General features: G+C 42.5%; 1 protein-coding gene across 6 annotated transcripts in view; it reads right to left on the minus strand.

The window, feature by feature from the left end:
• Positions 1–23,085, minus strand: part of GPR132 (G protein-coupled receptor 132) — a 91,144-nt gene that overhangs the window by 12,124 nt on the left and 55,935 nt on the right. The window contains exons 1-3 of one of the 6 annotated variants that reach the window (XM_026088668.1): positions 8,866–8,936; positions 5,163–5,256; positions 2,231–2,350 (exon numbers count right to left, since the gene is read on the minus strand). The exons of 1 other annotated variant lie outside the window; for it this stretch is intronic. In XM_026088668.1, the coding sequence (XP_025944453.1) occupies positions 2,231–2,349 (119 nt within the window). In that variant the 5' untranslated portion in view covers position 2,350; positions 5,163–5,256; positions 8,866–8,936. Of the gene's footprint in view, positions 1–1,760; positions 1,834–2,230; positions 2,351–5,162; positions 5,257–8,865; positions 8,937–23,085 lie in introns of those variants that run through there. 4 more of the 6 variants (XM_026088667.1, XM_026088671.1, XM_026088670.1 and 1 more) reach the window with 4 other exon arrangements.

A 23,085-nucleotide genomic window follows, 5' to 3' on the forward strand; every position in this document is an offset into this window, starting at 1 on the left:
AGACCTCTGGTAGCCTCTCTGATGATGTTATATTCACAGTTTTAGATAGATGTGAAATCCCACAATCTCGAGGTGTGGTGAGAAAGCAGCAGAAGGGTCTTGCTGCAGACCCATAAAGCGAAGCCATGAAGCCAGCTTGAGAAAGCCTGCCCTTTCCTCGCTTTCTCTTTGATTCAATACACCTTACATTCCCTGTGGCAGGTTGCCCAGATTTAGCAGGAGGTATGGAAAGTTGCTCTTGCTCAGGCTTTCCTAAAAAGCAGAAGATTTGAGTTCAAACACCAAACTGGTGTTCTCCAGATTTCCCATCGCATGGGCAGGGGCCAAAGCATTGCTCTGTTGTGCAGGAGAGCCTATGTGATGGTCATCTGTCCTCTCCTCTTTTCAGCATGAGGGAGCATCTCTAAAGGTGCCCTATACAACCTGTGAGAGATGAGGGATGCTCTGAGGATGTGGTTTCACAGCGCAGCCACACCAGTCTAAGTGGCCGCCACCTTGTTTCCCTCTGCCTCATCCCTGGTCAGTGCCTTGCCTGACCCTGCAGTGAACAGAAACAGGGCAGTAGGCTAGCAGAAAACTTGTCCCTTTTTTTAAATCTGTGTTAGTTTTCTTCACATTCACATTTCTGAGTTGGCTTGCTAGGGTCAAAGCAGCACCCAAGCTGGCACAAGGCAATTAGTAGCACATGGCCAAAGGTAGAGCAACCAGAGTCAGATGCAGGGAGGGACTGTGCTGACAGCAGCTTAGCCATAATGTGAACTGCACCCTCCATCACTCTTCAGAGGCACCCCAATCTCTATTAGCTAATTAGGGGCCTCTGCACCAGAGTTACTCTGCTGGGACCAGGAGCCTTCTTTGTGTACACTGTAAATCCGAAGCAAAGCACGACGGGTAAACGGTGCTTCTGGCTGCTTGAGTTACGTGGCAGATGGACAGCAAATCTAACCACATCGCTCTTTGCTGTTATCTTGAAAACTTAACTTCTGAGCCTGAAATGTGGGCCTTTTTGAGCCTGTCATCTTAGAGCTTAATGCTTCAGCTTTAAAGATCTTCACTGGAGCCTAGAATGAAGCAGAAAAGGGTCTTGGGAGGTGCAGACTTGACTGGCTTCATGGAGGCCTGATGCTGCTCATTCAGGCCAGTTGTGCATTTGACGTTTGTATAGGTATATTTGATCTTTTTTCAGAGTCTGAAGTGGTTTTGCTAACGCAGAGGTGTAAAGAGGGAAGTGAAAACAAGGGGGAAAGCAGAAGGCTTTATTTTCTGTTATCTGTTGTCTATTAGCTACTCATATAAAACTGTTTCAATTCCCAAAAGAGAAGTTTGGAGTGATAAAACAACTCCTGCTAGGAAAGGTAAAAAAGAAAATTGCAGATGTAGTTGCAGGGAAGAGAGAGAGAGATAGAAAAAAGGACAACAGTGAAACAAAACATCATTTGAGAATCTTTGGATTAATTCACCTGAGATACAGAAGGCAGAAGAGAAAAAGAACAAAATGAAATCCATAGTATGAGTACAATTAGATCAGCAGAGCACCTTATGATTTTCGTTATTTTTCATTTCTAAGCATCCTTCTGTGCCAAGGATTATTGTTACAGCTGAGAATTGGGGTGCTTATGTGGATATTAAGAATAATTTAAAAAAAACAGCCACACTGATAACGATTAAGATAAAAGCAAACAAACAACTCTCCTTACTTTCCTCCCACCCACAATATTTGGAAAGGATATCAACCTGCATACGTTAAAGCTTAAGCCAACCTTTAACAAAGGAGCGCCTGAGTTTCTCCTCTGGGGTTTCGTGTGCTTCCCTCAGTAGCATCCGGTACTGTAACTATTTGAGACAAAATTACTGACATGATGTCTGCCTGACCACTCAAATCTAGTATCATTAGTCATCAATTCCTAAATATGACAGATGTGCTACCCATGATACTCATCACCAGCAATATCAATCTCATTCTAAACCTGGGCTTCTCTTTCTCATGCAGAACCTACATTACCTATCTGTAAACTTTTCAGCCACTTGCTTTTGTTTTTTCCATTACTTTAATATAAAGTAAGAAATTGCTGTGGATTATTTGCTCTACTGTTCTTGAAAATAAGAATCGTGTTTGTGGTATCTTTGTGCATGAAAACAGAATAATGACTTGTTAGCCCAGAGTGTCAGTGAACTGGTTTTGTTTTTTTCCATTAGCAAAAAAGAAATTAGTAGATAAAGTCATACCTACCAGCAAGTCTCATCATGTAAAGGGAAAGCAGCAATGACTGCACTCAGACACCCAACAGACTGACCATTTTTACTCACATACACAAGGTGGTGGGATTTGAAACTGTATAGGTCAAACATCCTGTAGAGAAAAAAGTGTGTCTTAAAGCTACAGGACTATACTGGGAATCCAGCCTGAACACAAACCCATCTTAAAAAGTCTGTCTCCATCCTAGCTTGATCAGGAGGAAAACACTGATGGGATTTGAATCCAGAGTCAAAAAAAAACTTTGTATGAAGCATATTTAATGCCTAGTCAGCAAAGAAACTTCAAATAATTCCTGAAGGATGAAACTGGCAGGTTTTGTTAATTTTCTAGATTCCTATATGAGTTTTATCCTTTTTTGAGTACTACCTGGCTATTGTGACCATGAAGAGGACTCTTAAGAAAGAAGAAAGCCCACTAAGCAGCCTACTGCTCTACCAAGCATGGCATATGCTACGTTTTGATCATGAAGTGTAGTCATCTGAAGTTCAAGTAGGTTTTTTGATAGAAGTAAGCACTCATCCTTCAGTGCTTACACTAATCTTCAACTGTGAGACACCAGACAGAGAGCACTGTGGTGAAAGCAGATAATCTCTCTGTTGACTAATGCTGGATAAAAGAAGCTGTGGAGCATCTGTAGGCCACTGCCAGGAACAGCAAATAACTGCTGTGAAGAAGCAGTGGGAACATGGGATTAGTTATATGGCCTTACTGTATAACTCTATACTGCCAATATAAGCAATGGTAAAAAACATATTTGTCAGAAGAGAGAAAATATTCATCATCTGCCATCATTCCTGATGAGAGGAAGGTGTTTGATTTATCTGGTGATACCCCACTGTTCATAGATGTGAACTCTCAGCAAATAGAGATTTTGAATACATGTGTGTAGGTGTTAAAAATCATCACACATCCACCCTCCTCCTAGTACACCACTAAACTTACTATTTTGCTAAAATAAGCAGCTGTGGTGGCAATGAGGTGAAATGTCACATAATTCAAATATGACTAAGGACTTGGTTTAAAATGATGATCCTTCTATAAATTGGGCATGTGAGTGTCATGTTATACTAAGTTTGGTGAGGGACTGCAGTGGACTAAAAAAGAATTTCCAGGCAGATAAGAGAGAAATGTGTGAAGTAGCTTTTTTTTTTTTTTTTTTTTGAAGTGAAATGTAGCTTTTGCTACAGAGTCTAAACCCACCTTATTCAACACATGTAAAAGTAGACAAAACTAAATATCTGTCATATAGGGTGGCAGCTGAGTAGATAGGGGAAGTTCACAGAAGAAAAACAGACCCCAAAATCCCTCATACCAGTGGACTTTTTTTCCCATTCTCATGATTCTGAGTCCATGACTCATGATTTTGGGGCTTTTGGAACTGGCAACATTTCACAGTCCTGCTCGAGCTGTGAGCGCATCAGAGAACTACTGTTGCAAAGCAGATTTACTTCCTGGCATCTACGAGGTTGTCTAGAAAATGTACCACAGTCAGAGGAATTATTTCTGAACTATAAGGCCTGTCACGTCAAAAGGTTGAGAAATGAATAGGTTTTGGAGCAGACGTAGTGAAAGTGAACAGCTGAGGAATGGCCCCAAGACTGGCAAGTTTCGTGCTACTCGTTCACGCCCTCTTCTCCCCCAGACATGAAACCAGTGGGCATTCATGCTTGATGCCTCCTTAAAGTTGTCACAGCTCTAATTTATAGCCCTTGGCAGTGGAAGGGATTTAAATAAGGCTCCTGTTACTTGAATGGCATCATTTAAAAATCCCTTTTACTCAGGGATCAAGGCCCTGAGTAAAAGACCCTTAAGTCTGTGAATGAGAAAACAAAGAACAACCACAGCTATCCTGCAGCCAAGAGACAGACTTGTCCCTGCCATGAAGGATTGCATCACGTCCAGAGATGTGAACATTCAGCCCCTTCATATCACAGTCAGGCAGGAAGATCAGCATGGGAATGGCATAGTCATGCATATAGCCCTTACTTGGTACCCCATAACTCTTTACTCCTGGATCCACAGAGGCCATGGGACTCTGAAGGAGGAGGTGTATCGATTGCTACCACACAGAGCAATGTTGTTGTAACACAGGCAGATAGAGGGTATGTTTTTAGTGGCTGTCTATTTATCCTACCTTGTGGTAAGTTTCTTTCTTTGCTTGTAAGATAGCTGTGGATTGTGGCTGGCCAATGGCTATGTTCGTTTACCTGTGTTGGTTTGTTTTTATTAATGGCCAAGCGTTGCTTCCAACCACAGTTTGGTCCTATCTGCTGGTCTGTTGGTCTGTCACCACTTAGCCCTGCTCTGTTCTCCGTTAATGACCTTGGTGGCATCCTGCCAGCCTGTCATTGCCTGTCCCCATTTCCCCATATGTAGTCTGTGCATTGCCACTGTTTGTTCTTGCCTTTCACAGTCCCACTGCTGCTTTTCCTGTCTTTGCCCCAAGTTAGTTAGTGGTTTTCAATCCAGTACTGTCCTAGGAGATCTATAAATGGTAACTAGCACCTCTTTTGTTGCTCAGGTTCCCACAGAAGCCAGAGGATGCTGGCTCAGGGGACAAAAGCATCCAGTACCACCAGGCAGTTACACTTGCAGAGAATATTTATTCATAACCAAACACATCTGTTGATCAAATTCACAAATTCATAAGCTTCCCCCCTTTCTGCACTGACGCTTCCATTGCAATAGTGACAGTCACAGGGATTTTAGGCTTTTCCTACATCTCTAGAATATGGTTGTCCCTTTCATCCTCCTGAAATCCCCCAGTTAGAGTATGGCATAGCGATACTCAGAAGGATGAACATGGACAGGATGACTGCTCTCAGCCAGTGATAAGAATATGCAAAGACAGTGTGGAGTTTTGACCTTGTGACCCTAGATTAGCAATCTGCCTTGGGGTACTTACGGATCTTGGCACCGCTGCAGTGCATCTGCGTGGGAACCACTCTGACGTGGGTGCTTCACTGATGGACATTCTGCTGCTCATAGTGTCATCAGTGCTGAAGGTGTTGAAGGGAAAAAACAGAGCAAAAAGGCCCCCAAAATGATCTCATGGCCTACCAGACTTGGGCACATTGACATATTTCTTGTCATTGAGAATTCTAGCTAATTTCCCCCCAAATTTTTCTCTTTTAACCTGAAGTGAATGTGGCTGAGCAGGTGGGATCTGCAAAGTGCTGTGGAAACCACAGCTTCTTCTATTCTTGAAACAATGCTATTTTTAACGGAGCAGTTAAAGATGGTAGTTATGTGTGCTCTGAACTCAGACATCAATATTTCCTCCTTTTCCATTTACCCTGAAACCCATTTTCTTTGTTCCTTCTTTGCTGTGATTCACTCGCAACTAATTGAAGAACTAGTGTTTTTCTTTTATGCCAACTGGGTCACTTCCTATAGAGTCAGCTCACATACCAGCAACAGGTTTTTTTCCTTGAAGACTTTGGTTATACCAGCAAAAACTGTGGCACTCAAAGATTCCTCTTTGCAGCTACATGCCCCTTTGACATGTCTGAGCCCACTCCCCTGTCTGCTAAATCTCCTTCTGTTGTGCCTTCTGCAAACCCTCACTTGCAAGCTCTTCCAGCTGTTCATTTGTACAACATCTACCACAATGAGCATCTCATTCTTGACAAGGACCCTTTGACTCTACAGTGAAGGATTTTAATGCAAAATCCCAGCTACCAGATATTCTCTGACGTGTCCTTCTTTAGGGATATCAAAATCATACATTGTTTCAGATAGAACCTGCTCTGAATTTCCCACTTTTCTTGGACCTTTCTCCTCCGGTAAGACCCTGCTCACCTGTGCAATGAAATAACCTACTTCACTTTCCAGTTCTGAGAATCAACGCTGAACCCTTAATGTTTACTGGCTTCATTCCTGGGGAACGAAATCATGTCACACGCCCTGCTCCACCAACAGCAGTAGACAGATCTGAACCTTAGATGTGTTTGCTAGTATGTTTCTGTGCTAAACACTGTGGTTTAAAAACAGCCTTAACTCATGAAGGCAGAAGAGATCAAAGTAAGGATAGTGTAAGAGCCAGATTCTGTCAAGCCTGACACCTCTTTACAGAAAGCAGCTATAAAGATGGTGGGATTTCTGCAAGTGTGACGGGATCCTTGGCTACCTCCTCCTCCAGTGCTCTGGAATAATCCCAGCATATGAGGCAAGACAAAGGGAAAATAGTATTCCCCGTATATGCTGGCCCTGAAAGGGTTCAGTTTAAAGCTGTGTTTTTCACACATTGAGGCACACCCCACTGAGGAGACAAAACACATGGCAGAGGGACAGGAGAAGGTGTCCCACCTGGTCAACCCTGCTAGACCTGCGCTGGCTCCATGTGTGAGACGTGCACAGCTCCCCTGGAGCTGGGAGCAGTGTGGAGATATCAAAGTGCTTGTGGACAGTTAGCTGAGACAGTGCAGGGAGAGAAAAGGGCTAAAAGGAGATAAAAATAACCTCACGTGGAAACGGGGATATTTATTAGTTTCGGCACTGAACTGCTCATTGCTTTAGCTAATTACACCCCATGCACACTGAGAACACAACAGGATTGTATTAAGTAACAAGAAAAGGCAGATAAATCCCAAACCAGTGCTGAGCTCATGCCAAATGTACAGGCATTAAGTCACAGAGAGCAGCCATAGAAACCTGCCGTTACGTTGTCTGGCACAGCAGTTACCGCGACCATCACTCCAGCCATGTTCCTGTTGCATTAGGATCCCAACTGCTCATATAAGCAGTGGCATCCCTGTCAGGCATGACCTTCTCTGTAGCTGCAGCAATACTGCTCTCCTCTTCCCCAGCTCTTTCTGGTTTGAGAACCACTGACGTGCACACACTTTTTTAGCCCTTCCTATACAAAAATAAAGGAACTTTGCTGGGAGGGCAAAATTATTCTGAACAAGGCTGTGAAATTTCCATTTCAGCTCAGAAGTGGTACTCAGTTTTGCCAGGGCAGGCAGAGGTAGTTGAAACACTGCCCTCAACACTGCTGCTTTAACATCAGTGCTAGCTGCGTGATCATGATGAGGCTCTAAAGTCGATGTCTCACTGAGAGGCATGGGAAATGCTGAACCTGAAAGAGCTGTCTGGAGTTTCAGGCAGAAATTTCTACAAGGGTGGGGGAGTGCTCAGTTCATACTGTGAGTACTTGTTTGAATGTTAGTGTCCTATGTATGGAAAAATCCTCGGAGGAAAATCATCTTTGCCTTACTGCTAAGGAGCAGAATAGGTGGGATTTTTTTTTCAAATGAGGTTACTAGAAGCTGAGGACCTGCTGGTTAACATGCAGCATCTCGTCTAAATGGGATCACGGGAAAGGCGGATTAAAACTGAGCCCAGATACACCTTGGTCTTTGACAGAACCATAAACTTTGTTTTAAAATTTCAAGAGATGTCAGTAGCTATAATCCGTAGCACCTTGTACTGCAGTATACACAAACAAATGGGGGAGGTAACAAGGGAGAAGCAGGAAAACAGCCAAGAAGAGCCCATGAGAAACTAAATCCAGGAAACAGAATTCAGTTTGATCTAGTCAATAGGACAGCCCGGCTCAGCACGAGTGAGGAGGTAGGACGATTACCCTTTGTTAAATCTTATTTGGCATAGCAAAGATCTGCTCTGATCCCAGAATCTCTCAAAGCAAAACTAGGTTTCTTAAAACTATCAAAGGAAGGAGTACAAACTGATTCATTCTGCCCATTCACCAGTGTGGTGTGATTGCTGTTACCAACCTGTGACTTTATCACAAGACTTGTGGTCTCCTTAAAGATGCAGCTACTATGCTAAACAACTGCTACGCTAAATGCAAAGAACCATCAACTTTAATGTAAAAGCAAAGTCTCGTGCTTGCCAAGATCAGCATTAAGCATAGTACCAGCATTTTTTGACATCCCAGACAAATAAGGCAACTCCCAAAATATTTGGTGAAACTGAAAAAAATCTTAACTCAGTCTCAACGTTTCTGAGTGCCAGAGGTCAGTGCCAGAGGCTGTACTTTGTGAATAAAAGATAGAGAAAAAGAAGAATATTTGTGTATCCAGTCAGTCACTATAGACCAGTAGGTAAACATCACAATAAAATGCCCCTTGTGCTTTTCCAGCACAGTAAGGACAAGAGGAAAGGCTGGATGTGAATTTTCTTTATGGTCTGTCGAAGGAAGCCCATCAATGCTGACTGGTGGAATTGGCATTTCTGTATCTAACATAGTTCCATATTCATGCCTCACGCTTTGCAGCGATGGTTAAATCTCACCTCACTGCCAACCTGAATCCTGCCAAAATCTTTCAGGCATAATTATCATCCATCCCTGACTGGAACTACAATTGCTTTTTAAGAAATAAAGTATTTTGTATAGGAGAGGGAGGAAGAAAGACAGGTAGCAACGACTCCATTAACTGCAATGAACTCATTAAGACAGACCTAGCAACACTGTATGTCTGTTGTATCAGTCAAAAGGAGTTTTAGACTACAGTGAAACATCAGCAGAGTCTACATTTCTGCAGCACAAATGTACAGCATGGAGAAACAGTAAGCAGAACAAAGCAAAATACTTCTGCTAAATAGAATGAGTGACTTGAATTTCAGAGTCAGAAATCACTTACTTCTTTTTTCTCTGGCTTTTGCAGAGGAGACGCTAAGGTGCCCCGACTTCTGCTGTGCTCGCAGACTGCTGTGTAGGAACTTCAGGAAGTTGCTAACTATACAGCGTACAGTCATAAGTGTCGCGAGTTAAAAGAAAGTAGATCGCTGATGACTTCATCAGGTTCCCAAAGTCTGTCATTTTTAGTTAGATGCCCAGCTGTAGATAGGAGTCTGACTGGAATACCCCAGTCTTGAAAATCTTAGTCATATAGTTACTTGAGAAGTCATTGTATAAAGACAGCTTAAGCAAGGAATATCCATATTAACCACACTGGGAAGGTCTGCTTCTGAAAATATACCAAAAGAGCGAGGAGAGGCAGAAGAAACTATTCACCTGTTAGTTGAAGTAGAGAATAATCAGAAAGGGGGGAAAAAATGGTCATGACAGGAAAATGTGGATTTGGTAGGAAGATACAAGAAATAAAGAGCATTATGCTGGTGGGTCTGTGTGTAAATGCAGCCCAGGAACTGAGGATTACAACTTTTCTATTGAACAGAGCACACAGGATATCAGAGTTACCATTGTGGTCAGAAGTGTAGCTGAAAGAAAAGAAAGCCTTAACAATGGAAATAATTGTTTTCAAATTCAGCCACCTGTCTAGGAGTGAGGAGTAGTGGGTTCATCTCTTGTATCTGCCAGACTCCACTTCTAATCATGAGTTTCATCTCTGGACTCCTGTCCTAGGTGCGTACATTGGTCATTGTGCTAACATGCCATGGAGGGACAAGAGACTGACAAGCAACCCATAACCTTACTGTCTTCAGTTACCAGGCTCTGGTTCCCTACACGGAACATGATGCCTGCGATAGGCACCTGTAGTCAGTGACCTATTTCTCATTTGTACAGTGGAGATAATGCCCACCCTGCGTGTTACACATACATTCACTTGCATACGTGTGAAATGATTAGGCATTTAGATGGATGAGGAGCAAATATTAAAGCCCAACAGAAGGGGATGTTGATATGAGGGAAAGACCATTCTGATGCCAAAGGTGCTAGTAAAGGTTGCAAATACTTGAGAATATGAGATGGTGGTATGAGTAGCTTAGAGAAGCAGGGTAGGTTTGCAGGTGTTGTTTAATGCCAAAGAGCATTGATAGGAAAAAGAGCTTCTGCATCCATTCTGTTGGTTTGGGCTGGGAAGGGGTACATGACCTTTAGCGAGTGCCCTAACTCAGGCTGTAAGTGTCAGAGGAAGATGGGCTCCACATTACAGTGCCAGCCTAGACCTTGTTGGAAGACCTGTTCCATGCATCCCTTCAGATGCCCTGTGTAACCCTGAGAAAGTCAGTTATGACCAGATTTATTAAGTCTGCAGGCGACTTCCTGATCAACTTCCATTGATTCCAGCTGTGTTGACATGCTTACAGCACTCCATGAGGGTCTGTCAGTATTTTCAGACAGCTGGGTGCTAAGGTGGGACAGGAAGGAGGAGCTAGGTTACCACCTAAGGCAGGCAGATAACTGAGTTTTCTTTTTATAGCTGTATTGAAAATTAAACATTTCCTTTGAAAAATAAAAGAAATGCTTGGCATCTACCTCCATTCTAGGGCAAAGAAGTTAATCTGGTTTAGTTCTTCTGAGCACATCATTCTCAAGGTCCAGAAGGTCATGGGGAACAAAAGGCTTAAGGCAACTTGGTAGCCTTCAACTGCATAGAGGATCAGATGAAATTTGTGTCTCCATCAGCTCAGCCTATCTGGGCATAGCACTGTTCCCAACCTGTTTGTTGCTCCAAACCCATGATTTCATTCTTGTCCACCTCTGTGTAGATACCAAACCAGACCATGGAAAAGGCTGGGACTGATGTTTCCGAGATGGTTAAAACTGATTTCTCTACATAGAAGACGGCCATTCTTCATTCAGAGATATGGGACAGAGAAGAGGAGAATACTCTCTGTCATGAAGAACTGGAGATTTGTGGAGACCAGTGGGCTCCTCTCTGGTATTTGTGATGTGCTCGGTCACAGTTCCCATTTGGGTTTTCAAATGTGCAATCAAATACCTGCCTGATTATGCTCCTCATGATGCTTACTTGCACATGCTGACATACGGGTTAAGATTTTATGATGACGCAATGAAAATTATGTGGTCCTCCAGAGAGAAATGGAAGAGAACAGCCCTCTATGCTCTTGAATCTTCCAGATGAACCTGCAAATGTAACTATTTAGAGTCTCTACTGCTTCATGTTTCTGTTAGTAATATGCCCCACATCAACAACACCATAGTCATTGCCCTAGCAAATTGTGGTCAAATGCAAGATTTCACACTGCAAGATGCTTTCAAAAGCTTTGACAAGATCTTCTGTGACTGGAGATGAAAACAGAGCTAACACTTCTATGGGCAGCAAAAACAAAGCAAACATTTCAAGTAAATTTAGTCTGTATTCAATAAAGGTAATACAAGCACCACAGCAATATATATTTTAGCCTGAGCTGCATTGTACTGGTGTTGTATCCAGGCTGAAAAAAGATCAGATAAGGAGCCATTTACAGCAGAAGGCAGAAAGCCTCAGGCCTCTGTCTAAATCCAATTGAAGTAAATGGAAACATTCCATTGGGCCTTGGTGAGTTTAGATCGGGAGTTATGAGCATATTTCTTTTAATGTTCTCTGGGTGCTATTTAGGTAGTCGCCTTTAAAATACTGGACTTAAGGAAGTTAAACTACATACCAGATGCCTTCTGTGTACTCTTTATCATCTTTCTCTTGGAGCACAGTGATTATCCAAAAAATAAGAGAGAAAAGAGTCCTGCTTTGTTTTAGTTCGCAGCTGCATAACCCAGACCTCTCTTGGGATTTTTGCAGCACAGTGAAAGAAAAAATGCTTGTGCACCATTGACAGGAAAACAGAAATAACTTTGGAAGGCTAGAGGGGTACAATGTCTGAAAGACTTTCAGGCTGAGTTACTCATATCCCTTTTTCATTTAGAAACTACCAAGAAAGGTTGGAAGGATATTTGTCCTTTCTCTATTCTGCTGCAGATGAAAGTGCTCTGTTAGTGTTATCTTCCCCTGGTTGTGACCAAAATCGAAAAGAACAAGAACCTATGAATGGTGGAAACCTTATCTGCCTCTGCTAACTCCACAGTGCAAATGAACATGCACAGACTTGCACTCACATAACAGCTCCATAAAAGATTACCCAAAGAAGACAATTTTTTGTACAGTTGTGCTTCATTTTTGTAAGCAACTAAGGCTCATATTTCTTAGAAACCAATGGAACAGGGCTTTTAATTTTGCAGTGAGGAAAATGAGGAGCTGAGAACAGTTCTTTAAAGTATGGATCTCGGTAGGAAAAAGCCAAATGTCCAAGTCCCCTCTTATTATCAGGCAGCACACTGTATGGGGTCTGAGCTGCAGACCAGTCTGGGGAAAGCAGCATGTACATCATGGCAAGAAGGACTTTCTTAAGGATGAAAGCAGTGTAGAAAAAGACTCAGGCAGATTGTCAACAGCGTCCTGCCTTTTCTTCAGCTCCCTGTGAAACTTTCCAGCACAGCAATGGCCAAAGCAGGGCTAAGAAGCATCGAGGGCTGAAGTCTGCTCAGCCCTGCATTTCTCTGATCAAGGATGGGGGGCTATCTCTATACAAGTCCCCCTGGCACAGGTATGATCTACAACTGTGCTTAATGACAGGCTCAGTAGCTTGTGGTCCCAACCTGGTTTAGCTGTCATAGCAGCTGTGACGCCATTGATCTGGGACTGGGACAGTGAAAAAGCAGCAGTGGAGGAGTTGTTATCAGGATCGACTGCAGGATATATTCCTCAAGCTAGATACTGTGGGATGAGCAGTGTGACAAAACCACAACTCAGCTGCCTCCCAGCAACTGTCTATGTGCAAAGTCTTCCCCTTATACATGCAATGTAGCTCCACTCCACCTTGGAAATCAGGCCAACTAATTGGAAAAAAACAATGAGCCTGGGTCTAGCACACAGCTAACATGGATTTCTGGCTTCCAGTTCATGTCTAGTTTATAGCATGCAATCTGCAGGGTAATACAGAGCCTTCCTGTTATGCTTCTGGAAATGAAACACAGAAATGTCAGCTGCAGAGATTTTTGATGCACTATTTTTTTTAAGCATCATGTGTCCATGCTATCATAGGACAGAATTAAACAGTCAGATTGCTTCTGGTTTGTCAGTGTGCATAAAGATTGCCTGCATCTCACGTCTGCACTTCAAAGTTCTACTGCTTTTGATTTGCCTTTTTTTGTGAATGACGTAGAAATGTGGTCTTCCTAAGTTTTCACTTATGCAATGATGTACTGTGTGCCTCAGGGGTGGAAATCCGTAAGTCAAATACTTGACTGATGATGTCCGCATCAAGCAAGCCTCTCTCCCCAAAGAAAAAAAGCCAGATTAGGTTTGACAGTCCTATCCCTTGCTGTACTGGGATTAATACAAAACCCAGCAAGAACTCCCTGGTATAGTACAGTTGATTGTCACATAGTGCACATTAGAGATCTTTAACTTTACTGAGACTATGAATTATCTGTGGCAATGATCAATTTGTGTTCTATATGGTAACAGTCAAGAGGCGTCAGTCTGTACTTCGTGGGCTTTGGGACTAGGTGGAGTACATAGGTGTATTTTTTTTTAACAACCTCTTTGGCTGAAAGGTGCTACTGCCAGTTACTCACCCATAGCATAAGCTGCAGCGAGTATGTTGAGGCAAGAATGAATTTGGCTCCACATTTCAAATTTGAAATAATTTCTGAATGCATACGTCCCCAGACATTCCAACAGGTCAACTTTATTATTTTGTACAGCTTGAATTGCCAGAATAAAACGCAACTGAAAACTAAAAATAGAATCTGATAGCACACGTAGATCACAGCCCAGCAGCCTAGAATGCCTAGCTGCACACCGAGATCCGCTCTGCCGCTGCGCACAGCCTCTGCAGCCTGGGTCATAGCCTTTGGCGGATATGTCTGGCTTTTTTTTAAAAAAACACCTCCCCATACCAGGAAACTATAGTACCCTGGGGCTGAAAAGGTTACAGTTGTTAGAGTGCAGAGGAGGAAGAGGGTGTGGTTCAAAGAACATGCATTTCTGATTTTTTAGAAAGACAAACTCAAAGTAGCAGCAGTCGTGGGCCAACACCTGAAGCCTTAGCAAACTCTGAGGGAAGAACCTATTGTGCCTCTATGGCATGGTCTAAACTCCTGAGCAACCACATTCATCCTGTGGTATAAATATACGGAAATTCAAGCTGGTTTTGCACTTTCTACACACAGTGCTATAATTTCTAGCCTCACTTTGTTTTTTCCTCGGAAGGCTTCTGTGAAAGAGCCAAAGCTGGTCATACTTCTGTATTCAGTACTTATCAAGGGGAGGATTTACTGCGGAGGTATAACTTTTTTTTGTGGCTACCCAAAGCTCCATGTTACTGTGGGTTTCTTTTGTTTTTGGTTATTATGTCTCAGGTTAATACAAAAACTGTGTCAACCACAGAAACAAAGTCATAAAAGTTTTCCTCTCATTTTAAAATCCCCAATAAGGTGCATGGTTCAAGGATAGGGAATGGACATATGCAGAATAAGTGCCTTGGACAAACCCAGGATTCAGATTAGCCAAATCCCACTCAAACACTTCAGCCATCTATCCAAGAGCTTTTCTACTCCAGTGGTTTGTTTGCAGCTTAGCCTCCACCTGTTTGCTCTGCCGCTAGGCTTGACCAAGCCTCTGTAGCAGAGATTCAAAGGACCCTGGTGTTTATAGTGCATCAGCTCCTCTCAGTATGGTCAGGGAGCCTTGCTGCCAGCTCTCTACAGCAAACTGGCAGGCAGTCTGCCTTGAAGAGCTGCAGTAAGCACTCTGTGCTCTGGGGGTGTGTGGCTTTAGGAAGCTTGTGCCTCACCAGGGAAAACTGCCACCAAACTGACTGATGGTTGTGGGTTACCCTCTGCACATCTGGGCTAGGACTTCATTACTGAGGGGCACCTTAGAAAATGCTGCAGGCAGGAAAGCAGGAAACCTTTTGCAGAACAGAGATAAAGTTGTAAAGAATAGTCTGTAAATGGTTTGATTTACTGATTTGCATGTACAAGAGCAGCCATGTAAGTATCACAGGAAAAGGAAACAGGACGGAGGAAGAGGAGTAGGAGGAAAAAGGCACCAGGACAACAAAACAGATTGGCAGCTTTCATTAGGGGACAGGACTTCATGTCCTGAGTTTTCTCCTGAGCATGGTGCTTTGTGGAGCTTTGTGATCACACATGGACACTGAGGATGTGAGTCATTTGATTCAAAAGGAAATGTCTGAATTTACTTCCCAAGATGGGCACTTGTATCATCTTGGGATTCTCCTGCTCCAGGAATTCCCTCATTCATACAACTGGAGACACACTGGATGTTTTAGCCCTCATCTAGAGCAAATCGGTTCTTGAGCAACTAATCCAAACTTCAGCACCCCTGTACAATGAAGAGATTGGTTGCAGAGCAGACACAAACAGTAGAGTCATGCCCTCCCCTTATGGTCCATTTCTCAGGCTTTCTCAGAAGCCCCTTTTGCAGAGTTTTCATGACCTCAGAGGTCTGCATGGCCTCCCTGCCAGGCAACCCCCTGACATCACATGAGCCCAAGCTAGCAATAGGAGAGACACCTCCTGCCAGATAGCATGTATCTCTGTAATAGTGTTGAGGAGAACCTGCGACAACTGAAACCCTCATGAGAGCTGGGCCCATCCATGGAGCTCACAGTAATAAACAGATATGTATGAGACAAGGAGATGGTTGGGGAGGGTCCAGCCATCCCAGAAGCCTGGTAGAAGCAAGAAGAAGGAATCACAACATTGTTTTCCCCTCTGTGCAACCGATTTTTTTTGAGCCTTTGGCACACATTGCATAAGCTACCCAACTGCATACGAGTTAGGGAGCTCATGGGGTTTGCATAAGCTCTACTTTACAGGCTCTATTCATGTGGGGAATACAAACCCCACGTGTTGGGTTGTGGGGCTTATATTTGGATGATGATACCACCCTGCACTGGCTGAGCCCATGAGACCACATCCTACACAGTCAGACAGTTAACTATGGTGCCTCTCTTGAGATACCTTCTCTGAATCTTGAGGGATGCTTGCAAATGCGAGTGGCCCCTTCCTGTCTCTGCTCCCAGATTATCACAACTTAACATTTTGGAGAAAGGAAGTGCCTGATGAAGAACTGACATTCAGCAGTCAATTAAGTAAGATTTGGTGAAGCAAATATCTGGAGGTAATTTTTTCACCTTTTCTCAAAAAAATTCCACGATGCAGTTGTGGGGACTTCCTTGAGATTTCTAGCTATGTATACAGGATGAGGAGAAAAAAAATCCAAGCTCTTTTCCTCCTTTCCCACCACTTTTTCAGATCCTCTTATTCCATCATGAAGGAACTACAGACAACAAAAAAATCCCCTGGAAATCACCCTTTAAAATGCTGATGTTTGAGCTCTGGCAGTTTTCTCACAGTATAAGCAGACTTTCCTATAAATTGGCCTTCCTATAGACACTTCGAATTTTGGCTTGTGCTCAAGAGTTTCCATTCACTTAAACAGTGATTTTACAGCCTCATTTTCCAAATGCTATTTCTATGTTCTACTTGATACTGAGAGTGTATTTTTGAAAATGTATCTGTAAAGCAACCACATTAATTAGAAAGATTTTTTAACAGTAAAACATGGCTCTACCATTGCCTATTCTCCTAACACTATAGCAGCTTCAGCCGCTTTAAAAATAAAGCAACCCAGAGAAAGATAAATGGTGTGACTTCACCTAACACTGATGATACAAGCACATTTTAACACATGAGACTGAGACGGGAAGTCTGTCTACCCTGCAGTATGCGGTGCATGGGAGCAATACCTGAGTTAGATCTTACAAAGTGAGTTTGCAGAGTAGAAGCAGCTGAACCTTGATGCCACAAAACAGTGTGTGATCCAGGTTACCCAGATGTGGGGGATTTAATGTTTAGTGTTTATTGCAAACATTAAACTTCAGTGCAGGCAAACCTGTAAGGTCTCATCATCTTGAGAAATGCAAATATGTGATGATGGCCTACCATCTTTGGTAGAGTATGTGACCAAATCATGAGAAGGAAACAGATGCAAGTCAGCAGTGCTACACTGATCTTGTGGGCTCTTTTCATTAATCACATCTCTGTCTGCATCTCCATTTTCCCTCCTTAAAAAGACAGCTGTGATGCCCACTTCCTTTGTAGATGTTTTGAAATGCAGTAGTGAAAGAGCACTGTATAAGATTCAGGTATTATCAATTAAAAAGCATATAGCTATATATCTGTAATGAACATGGGTGAAATTCGTGCTTCTGCAGAAATTACTGTCAAGACTTCTGCTGACCTGACTGGGGCAAAGTATCACAGTGTTTTGCCAATGTCAATGCTCAGATCCCAAGCAAACAGAACCTCCCCCAACAGAATGGAGGGTTACGGACATCCCTGAGCCAGTCCAACTGCATCCTGGAGTTGCAGCTTATGGAATATATACAGTAGATATATGGGTCAAAATAAAGTGCATCTTTCTTAGGCTTTCAAGTGCCAGATATCAAGAAAGCACTACTAGAAGTACACACACAAATTCTGACTTTGCTTTTGCTACAAGGCCCTCTCTTGGTCTGCCACCTTGCATGACATCCCAGCACTTTTGGGGGCAAGAGGAGAGTGCTGTGAGGTCAAAGGAGGAAAGTAGATAGTCCAGAAAGAGCATAGATTCTTTGCCTTGTTTGGTTTCAAGGTGCTTGAGTTACCTAGATGTCTCTGAGTGCTCTGGGCAGTGATACACATGTTAATTCCTTGTGTGGACAGAGGAATGTGGATATCTGCAGATAGGTGTAGGAACAGCCACTCATATCCGAGGGAGGTTTTCAGGTACCCTGGAGAAATCTGACATTGCCTTATGCAGCCAGGCAGTGCCTTTGCTCAGGATTTTCAAGACCATGCAAACAAGAGCCAAAGCAGAAGTGTTAACCATCAGCCTCCTGTTGCCCACCTCGGGTTTTCCTGTGTCATAAATCTTGTTTTGCATGAAAACAGCCACTTGTGCTTTCAGTCTGCCCCCCAGCAGACCTCCTGAAATAGCCAGATACAGTTAGGCCTGTGGTTCCTGTTGAGTCCAATTTGCAATATTTTTATTTGTACTGTTGCAGTTTAGACCCTGCCACATGGACCAGGATCCCTTTGCTCTAGGCACTGTGCAAAACCAGCCTAAAGGGAAACCAGAATGCTGTAGGCTGCAATTTAACATAACACCTAAATAATTGATTGAGGGCACAGCTCCAGGAGGCAGGATGAGCCAACATCACAGTCTGCCTCTATCCAAAGGGGAAGGTCCTGCTCCTCTTGAAAAATAAACAATAGGATAGTTTTCTGCCATTTTATTGAGAAGAATTGGCCCAGCCAAGGATCTGACAAATGCCAGAGATGGTAGAGGCAGTTGGCAACAAATTGTCATGTTAGCTCAGCTGCCTGTGGAACTGCAGCTTAAATCTGAAGCATGTTCTTAAAATGCTTTTTCAGTTGAGGTCTTATTACTAGACCTTAGCTGTGGAGTTAGAACTGAGTTGCTATAGTAAGTAGATCTCTATTAGAACAAAATCAGGATTCCCAATGGTTGTTCCTATGAGCACATGGCAGCACAGCTTAAAAAAGGCTTGTTTTGTATCTGCTGGTTGATGGAATGTCAGCCAGGGAAGTTTCAGCTAATTCTGTTGCTTTGAAAGTTTAATACACAGTGAATACTAGGCCTATTTCCCTAGAAAGCTGCTTAGCAATCTGAAGTGATAAACACTGGGGGAGGGAAAAAAAGGCCAGCATATCATTTATAAAAATGACATGGGCATCTTTTGGTGTTTTCTGTGATTGTTCTGTGTTTTTCCTGTACTGTTTTGCTGTAACAAATTCTGAGTGTGTCACGGTGATCTACAAATTGCACACCCAGTCCTAGCAACAATGTCTTCTGTTAGGATACCATCTTCTGTCTCCCTGTTAGAGGAGGTCTTACTACAAGCATCAGTGGTAGGACAACAAAACAGTAAATATACATCTTATGATGCCAAAATACTTTTGAAAAAATGCTGGCAGCATAGTGGTATTTACACTTCAAAGTCTGATCCATTATTTGGGAGTGAAGAGGGACAGCCTCTTGTAGTTAAAAACCATATCAAACTCAATCACAAAGTCAAATGAAAAGCTGTATTCAAATGCAACATACTTTATAAGGTTAATTATTACTGCATTGAATAAGTAATTTAAAAGAGTCTAAAATGAAAACTCAGATCCTATCTGTTCTTCGTCTTTTTTTGGTAACCACTAGATTACTAATAGTCCCTCATTACTCAGTGGAGGGCTGTTCAATATCTGGTACTGAATTTCAGTTCACTTTATTTTAGCATTTTTGGGGGGAGTTTGTTTATAGTATACTATAACTAAGGGGAATTTCCAGATGGGAAAGGAGGAGTTAGTAGTTACAAAGCTGGGCTCTGAGATTTTCTTCTAAGCTTTTTTTTTCTGAGAAGGAAAAAGCAAAACAACAACAGTTCCCTTCTACTGGTGCTTTTTCATCTGTCTGTGTAGGTTGTATGTTGAAATAACAGTTTGATGGAGATTAAAGGAAGTGAGAGTGCTATGCGTCTTCTATCACCAGGGGAATCCCAGCCCTTTAAAGAGCATATGCAACTAGACATGAGTAGTGTTATTATAGGGTTCAAAAGAAAAAAACAGCCCAAGCAATCCCCTTCTCCTCAAACCTACCCAAAATTTCCAGTCTGCATAAAAGTGGGCCAGGTCCTTGGCTGGGGAGGTTTCTGCTAGCGCTGACTTGTGGTCACTGCGTATGAGCTCTGAGTATCACAGGCTGTTTGTTTCATTGTGTTGCTCTGCTTTGAATCTAGTGAGATCAGGTTGGGCTAAAGCATCTCTTGGGGAGAGACGCACAGTTTTGCTCCGGAGACACAAAGAATGGAGGCTCCACCAGCTCCCAGGCGTGTTTGGTCATTTTCCTGGATATTTTGTCCAAATTATCAAAGAACATCCCTGAAATGTATCTCCTTTTATTCCAGTTTCAGCACGTCTGGACTCAGTGGAAGCCAGCACATTCATTTATGTATAAGGAATACACCTACTTTATACATAAGGAACACACCTATTTCACCCTTCTCACCTAAGTAAAGAAGTTTTCAGTTCTTGGTATTTTCCTTCCATGTAAGTTTAGGGTACAAAAAAAAGGGCACAGCTCCTGGAAGCCATTCTTAATAGGAACACAGACACCTAATGCAACTCCCCTCCTTCTGTTTAGCCACCATCTAACCTACCATCTGTTTTCTCTCCTTAGAAATCATATTTTTAAGCTTCCGAGATGCGTAAATACCTTCAGCTGAGTCTCCAATGTGCCTAGCGCTAAGCAATTAGGCACCTAATCCTGCTAGACGTTCAAAAACATGGTGAAACTGTGGTCCCTCTCCCCTGACGGTCTCAGTACAGCAGACCTGCTTTGGGAACATCTAACTCACACCAACAGATCCTTCCAGAAAATGCTGCTGCAGCCACAACTTTCTTTTAAAATCCCAGTGTCATCTTCTTCTTTAATATATAACAGCAGTTCTAGTTCTTAGCTTCTCAGGCCACGGTGGGTACTTAGTCTATGAGGCTCTAGGCTGTTCTGGAGAACGGATGTAATGAAGAGAGGGGAGGTGGAAGAAGGTAACCTCTGTACCCTTTCTACTGAAAGCAAGTCAAATATATGGAAAATACAGTTATAGTTCAGAAGGAAAATGACTGGGGAAGTAGCCTGGCAAATGGGGAACTCGGCTCTTAGAAGGAAGTTCCAATCCCTATTGCTGGTCTATTTGTGTCTTTTAACAGACAACTGTTTTGGATAAAACAGAGCAACAGTCCTGTCAGCTGAGCCCAAAACCCAATTGCTGTCCATGTGCCCTGCCAAAGGTCATGCTAACGGACAGACTTGTGCTGGCGAGGCTAAAGGGCTGCTGTGGTAACTAGGAACGGAGGCAGCAAGTGCTTTTTGGATAAATATTTGTGCAATTAGTCCGCAGACAGTCACAGTAGGCTGAGAGGTAATTTCATGATGAATAAGGACAAAACCAATAAAAGACTGAAGAGCAGAGTGAGTCCTCAAACAGGCAGGTATTTGCTCTGGTCTGGGGGTGGTTGTAGGTAGTTTATGGTTTCCCTTTTTCCAATTTCATTGAAGAATGTGCATATCAGAAGTGGGCAGTGAACACAAGACAATAAGAGTGGCTTTACTGGGATGGACCAAAGCTCCGTCTAGCTCGAGATGCGATCTCCAGCAGTGGCTAAAAGCAGTGCCTAGCAAAAAGTACTATAATGGAGGAAACACACAGCATCCTTTTCCCAAAGCCTGTCCCTGACTTCAGGAGTTCACAGGTGTGGGACTATTTCAGCATTGGTCTTACTATGCACAAACACGCAAAGGTAAAAACATTTCCCTGCGCCTCTGCCTACATGTGACACTATCTGTATACACTCACAGTTGCATTAATTCCTTATGCTATAGTGCTGTACTGGGAGCACATGCTATGGTCATTCATTTCTATTTGAAATCTATCAGTTCTCCAGCTCTCGTGTAAATTACAGGATATCCTTTAGTGTTTGACAGGGCACTGTTTTAATCAGTGTTTCATGGTACAACATCCAGTGCCTTTGAAAGGTCTGAATCCATTACATCTGGGCCAGGACCATAAAGGCTGGTACTCAGTTTGGTAGATAAATGTTCTTGTTCTTTGAAAGATGCATTTGTCCCATCTTTAACTCACAATTGTTTGCATCTCTCACTTCTATTTGATTGTAGTTACCCAGTTCATTCTCTTTGCCCTTTTGGAGTATTGATACAACACTAGCACTTTTTCAAACTGAAGCAGGAGACAGATCATGTCATCTCTCATCTCTTTTAGAAATGCTAGTTACCAGACTGCTTATTTAGATATGTTTTTGTCAGCCTCCTGAGATACTACTGAGCTAAAAAGTCCATCATTAACCCCATGTTATACATGTATATGATCTAGTGTATTTCTGAACATAGACAACAAATATTTAAGCACTCTACCTTTTTTACATTGCTATTAATTCTCTGTCTCTCCATAGTGATATTACTGTACTATTGTTAAGCTACTTTTGCTCTAAAGAGATATTAGAACCCTATCTTTCTTTGCTCTGTCTGTTCTGAATTGTTCCCAGATGGTTTTAACTTCACTTACTCATTTCTCACACTTACTTACTTCTAGTTTATATTTATTGGCAACCATTTACCCCTTTTACATTTGTGATAGATTGCTTTTCTATTTCACATTGCTTCCTTCACTTTGTCACTGAACCAGGATGAAATTTTTAGCCTGGTCTAATTGCACTCTTGACTGGGAAATCCTGACTTTTTGACCATCTCATAAATTCTTCATAAAGAACTTTTGGTTAGATTTTTTTGCACATATTTTTCTTACCAATACATCTGGTTAATAATTTTCTCTGAGTTAGAGAATTTACGCCTCTCATGCTGGCTATATGTGTGGGTAGGGCAGCCAGTGCTACAGACAATCAGGTCACGATCACGATAGCTGCTCCTTAGACGGCAGCAAACTTTCACATGTATCATTTAAATGATATTTTTCTATTGGCTGCCTATGTTTTTAGCATATGTTCCCCACACGGAAGTCTCCTGTGCATACAGAACTTCTCTTTCCACAAATTAGTTGAGTGTTTAATAGATAATGGGTTCAAGGAATAACTCATCCTGGTTTCTGACTTTCTGACTGTGTTTGATGATCTGTAGCAGGTCATTTTCCAGATATTCTTCCTCTTTCGCTCAGTATTTTGTAGATCTGACTTAGCAGTGACTCTCAAGCTGAAAGTGATGGTATAGAGAACCACTAACTTGTCACCCAGTCTGCCTTTCCTAACCAACAGTTTTATTATTCTAATCAGGAATGTCATCTCACCAGGTTTCAGAGGCATCAATTACATCAAATTCTTTCACATGTAATATAACTTCCTGTTATTTATTTGTTACTGAGCTTCCTAGCACTGAGATATAAATGACTAACTGTTCTCATTTTTTCTCATTCTGTCTTGCTGAATTGCTTTCTGCATGGTGAGTTGCACGGCACTCACTTTCTCAGCCCTGTCCTTGGTGTTATGGGTCTAAGCTCTTCTG

This window comes from Apteryx rowi, unplaced genomic scaffold (assembly GCF_003343035.1).
Source record: "Apteryx rowi isolate R43461 unplaced genomic scaffold, aptRow1 scaffold_78, whole genome shotgun sequence".
NCBI lineage: Eukaryota > Metazoa > Chordata > Aves > Apterygiformes > Apterygidae > Apteryx > Apteryx rowi.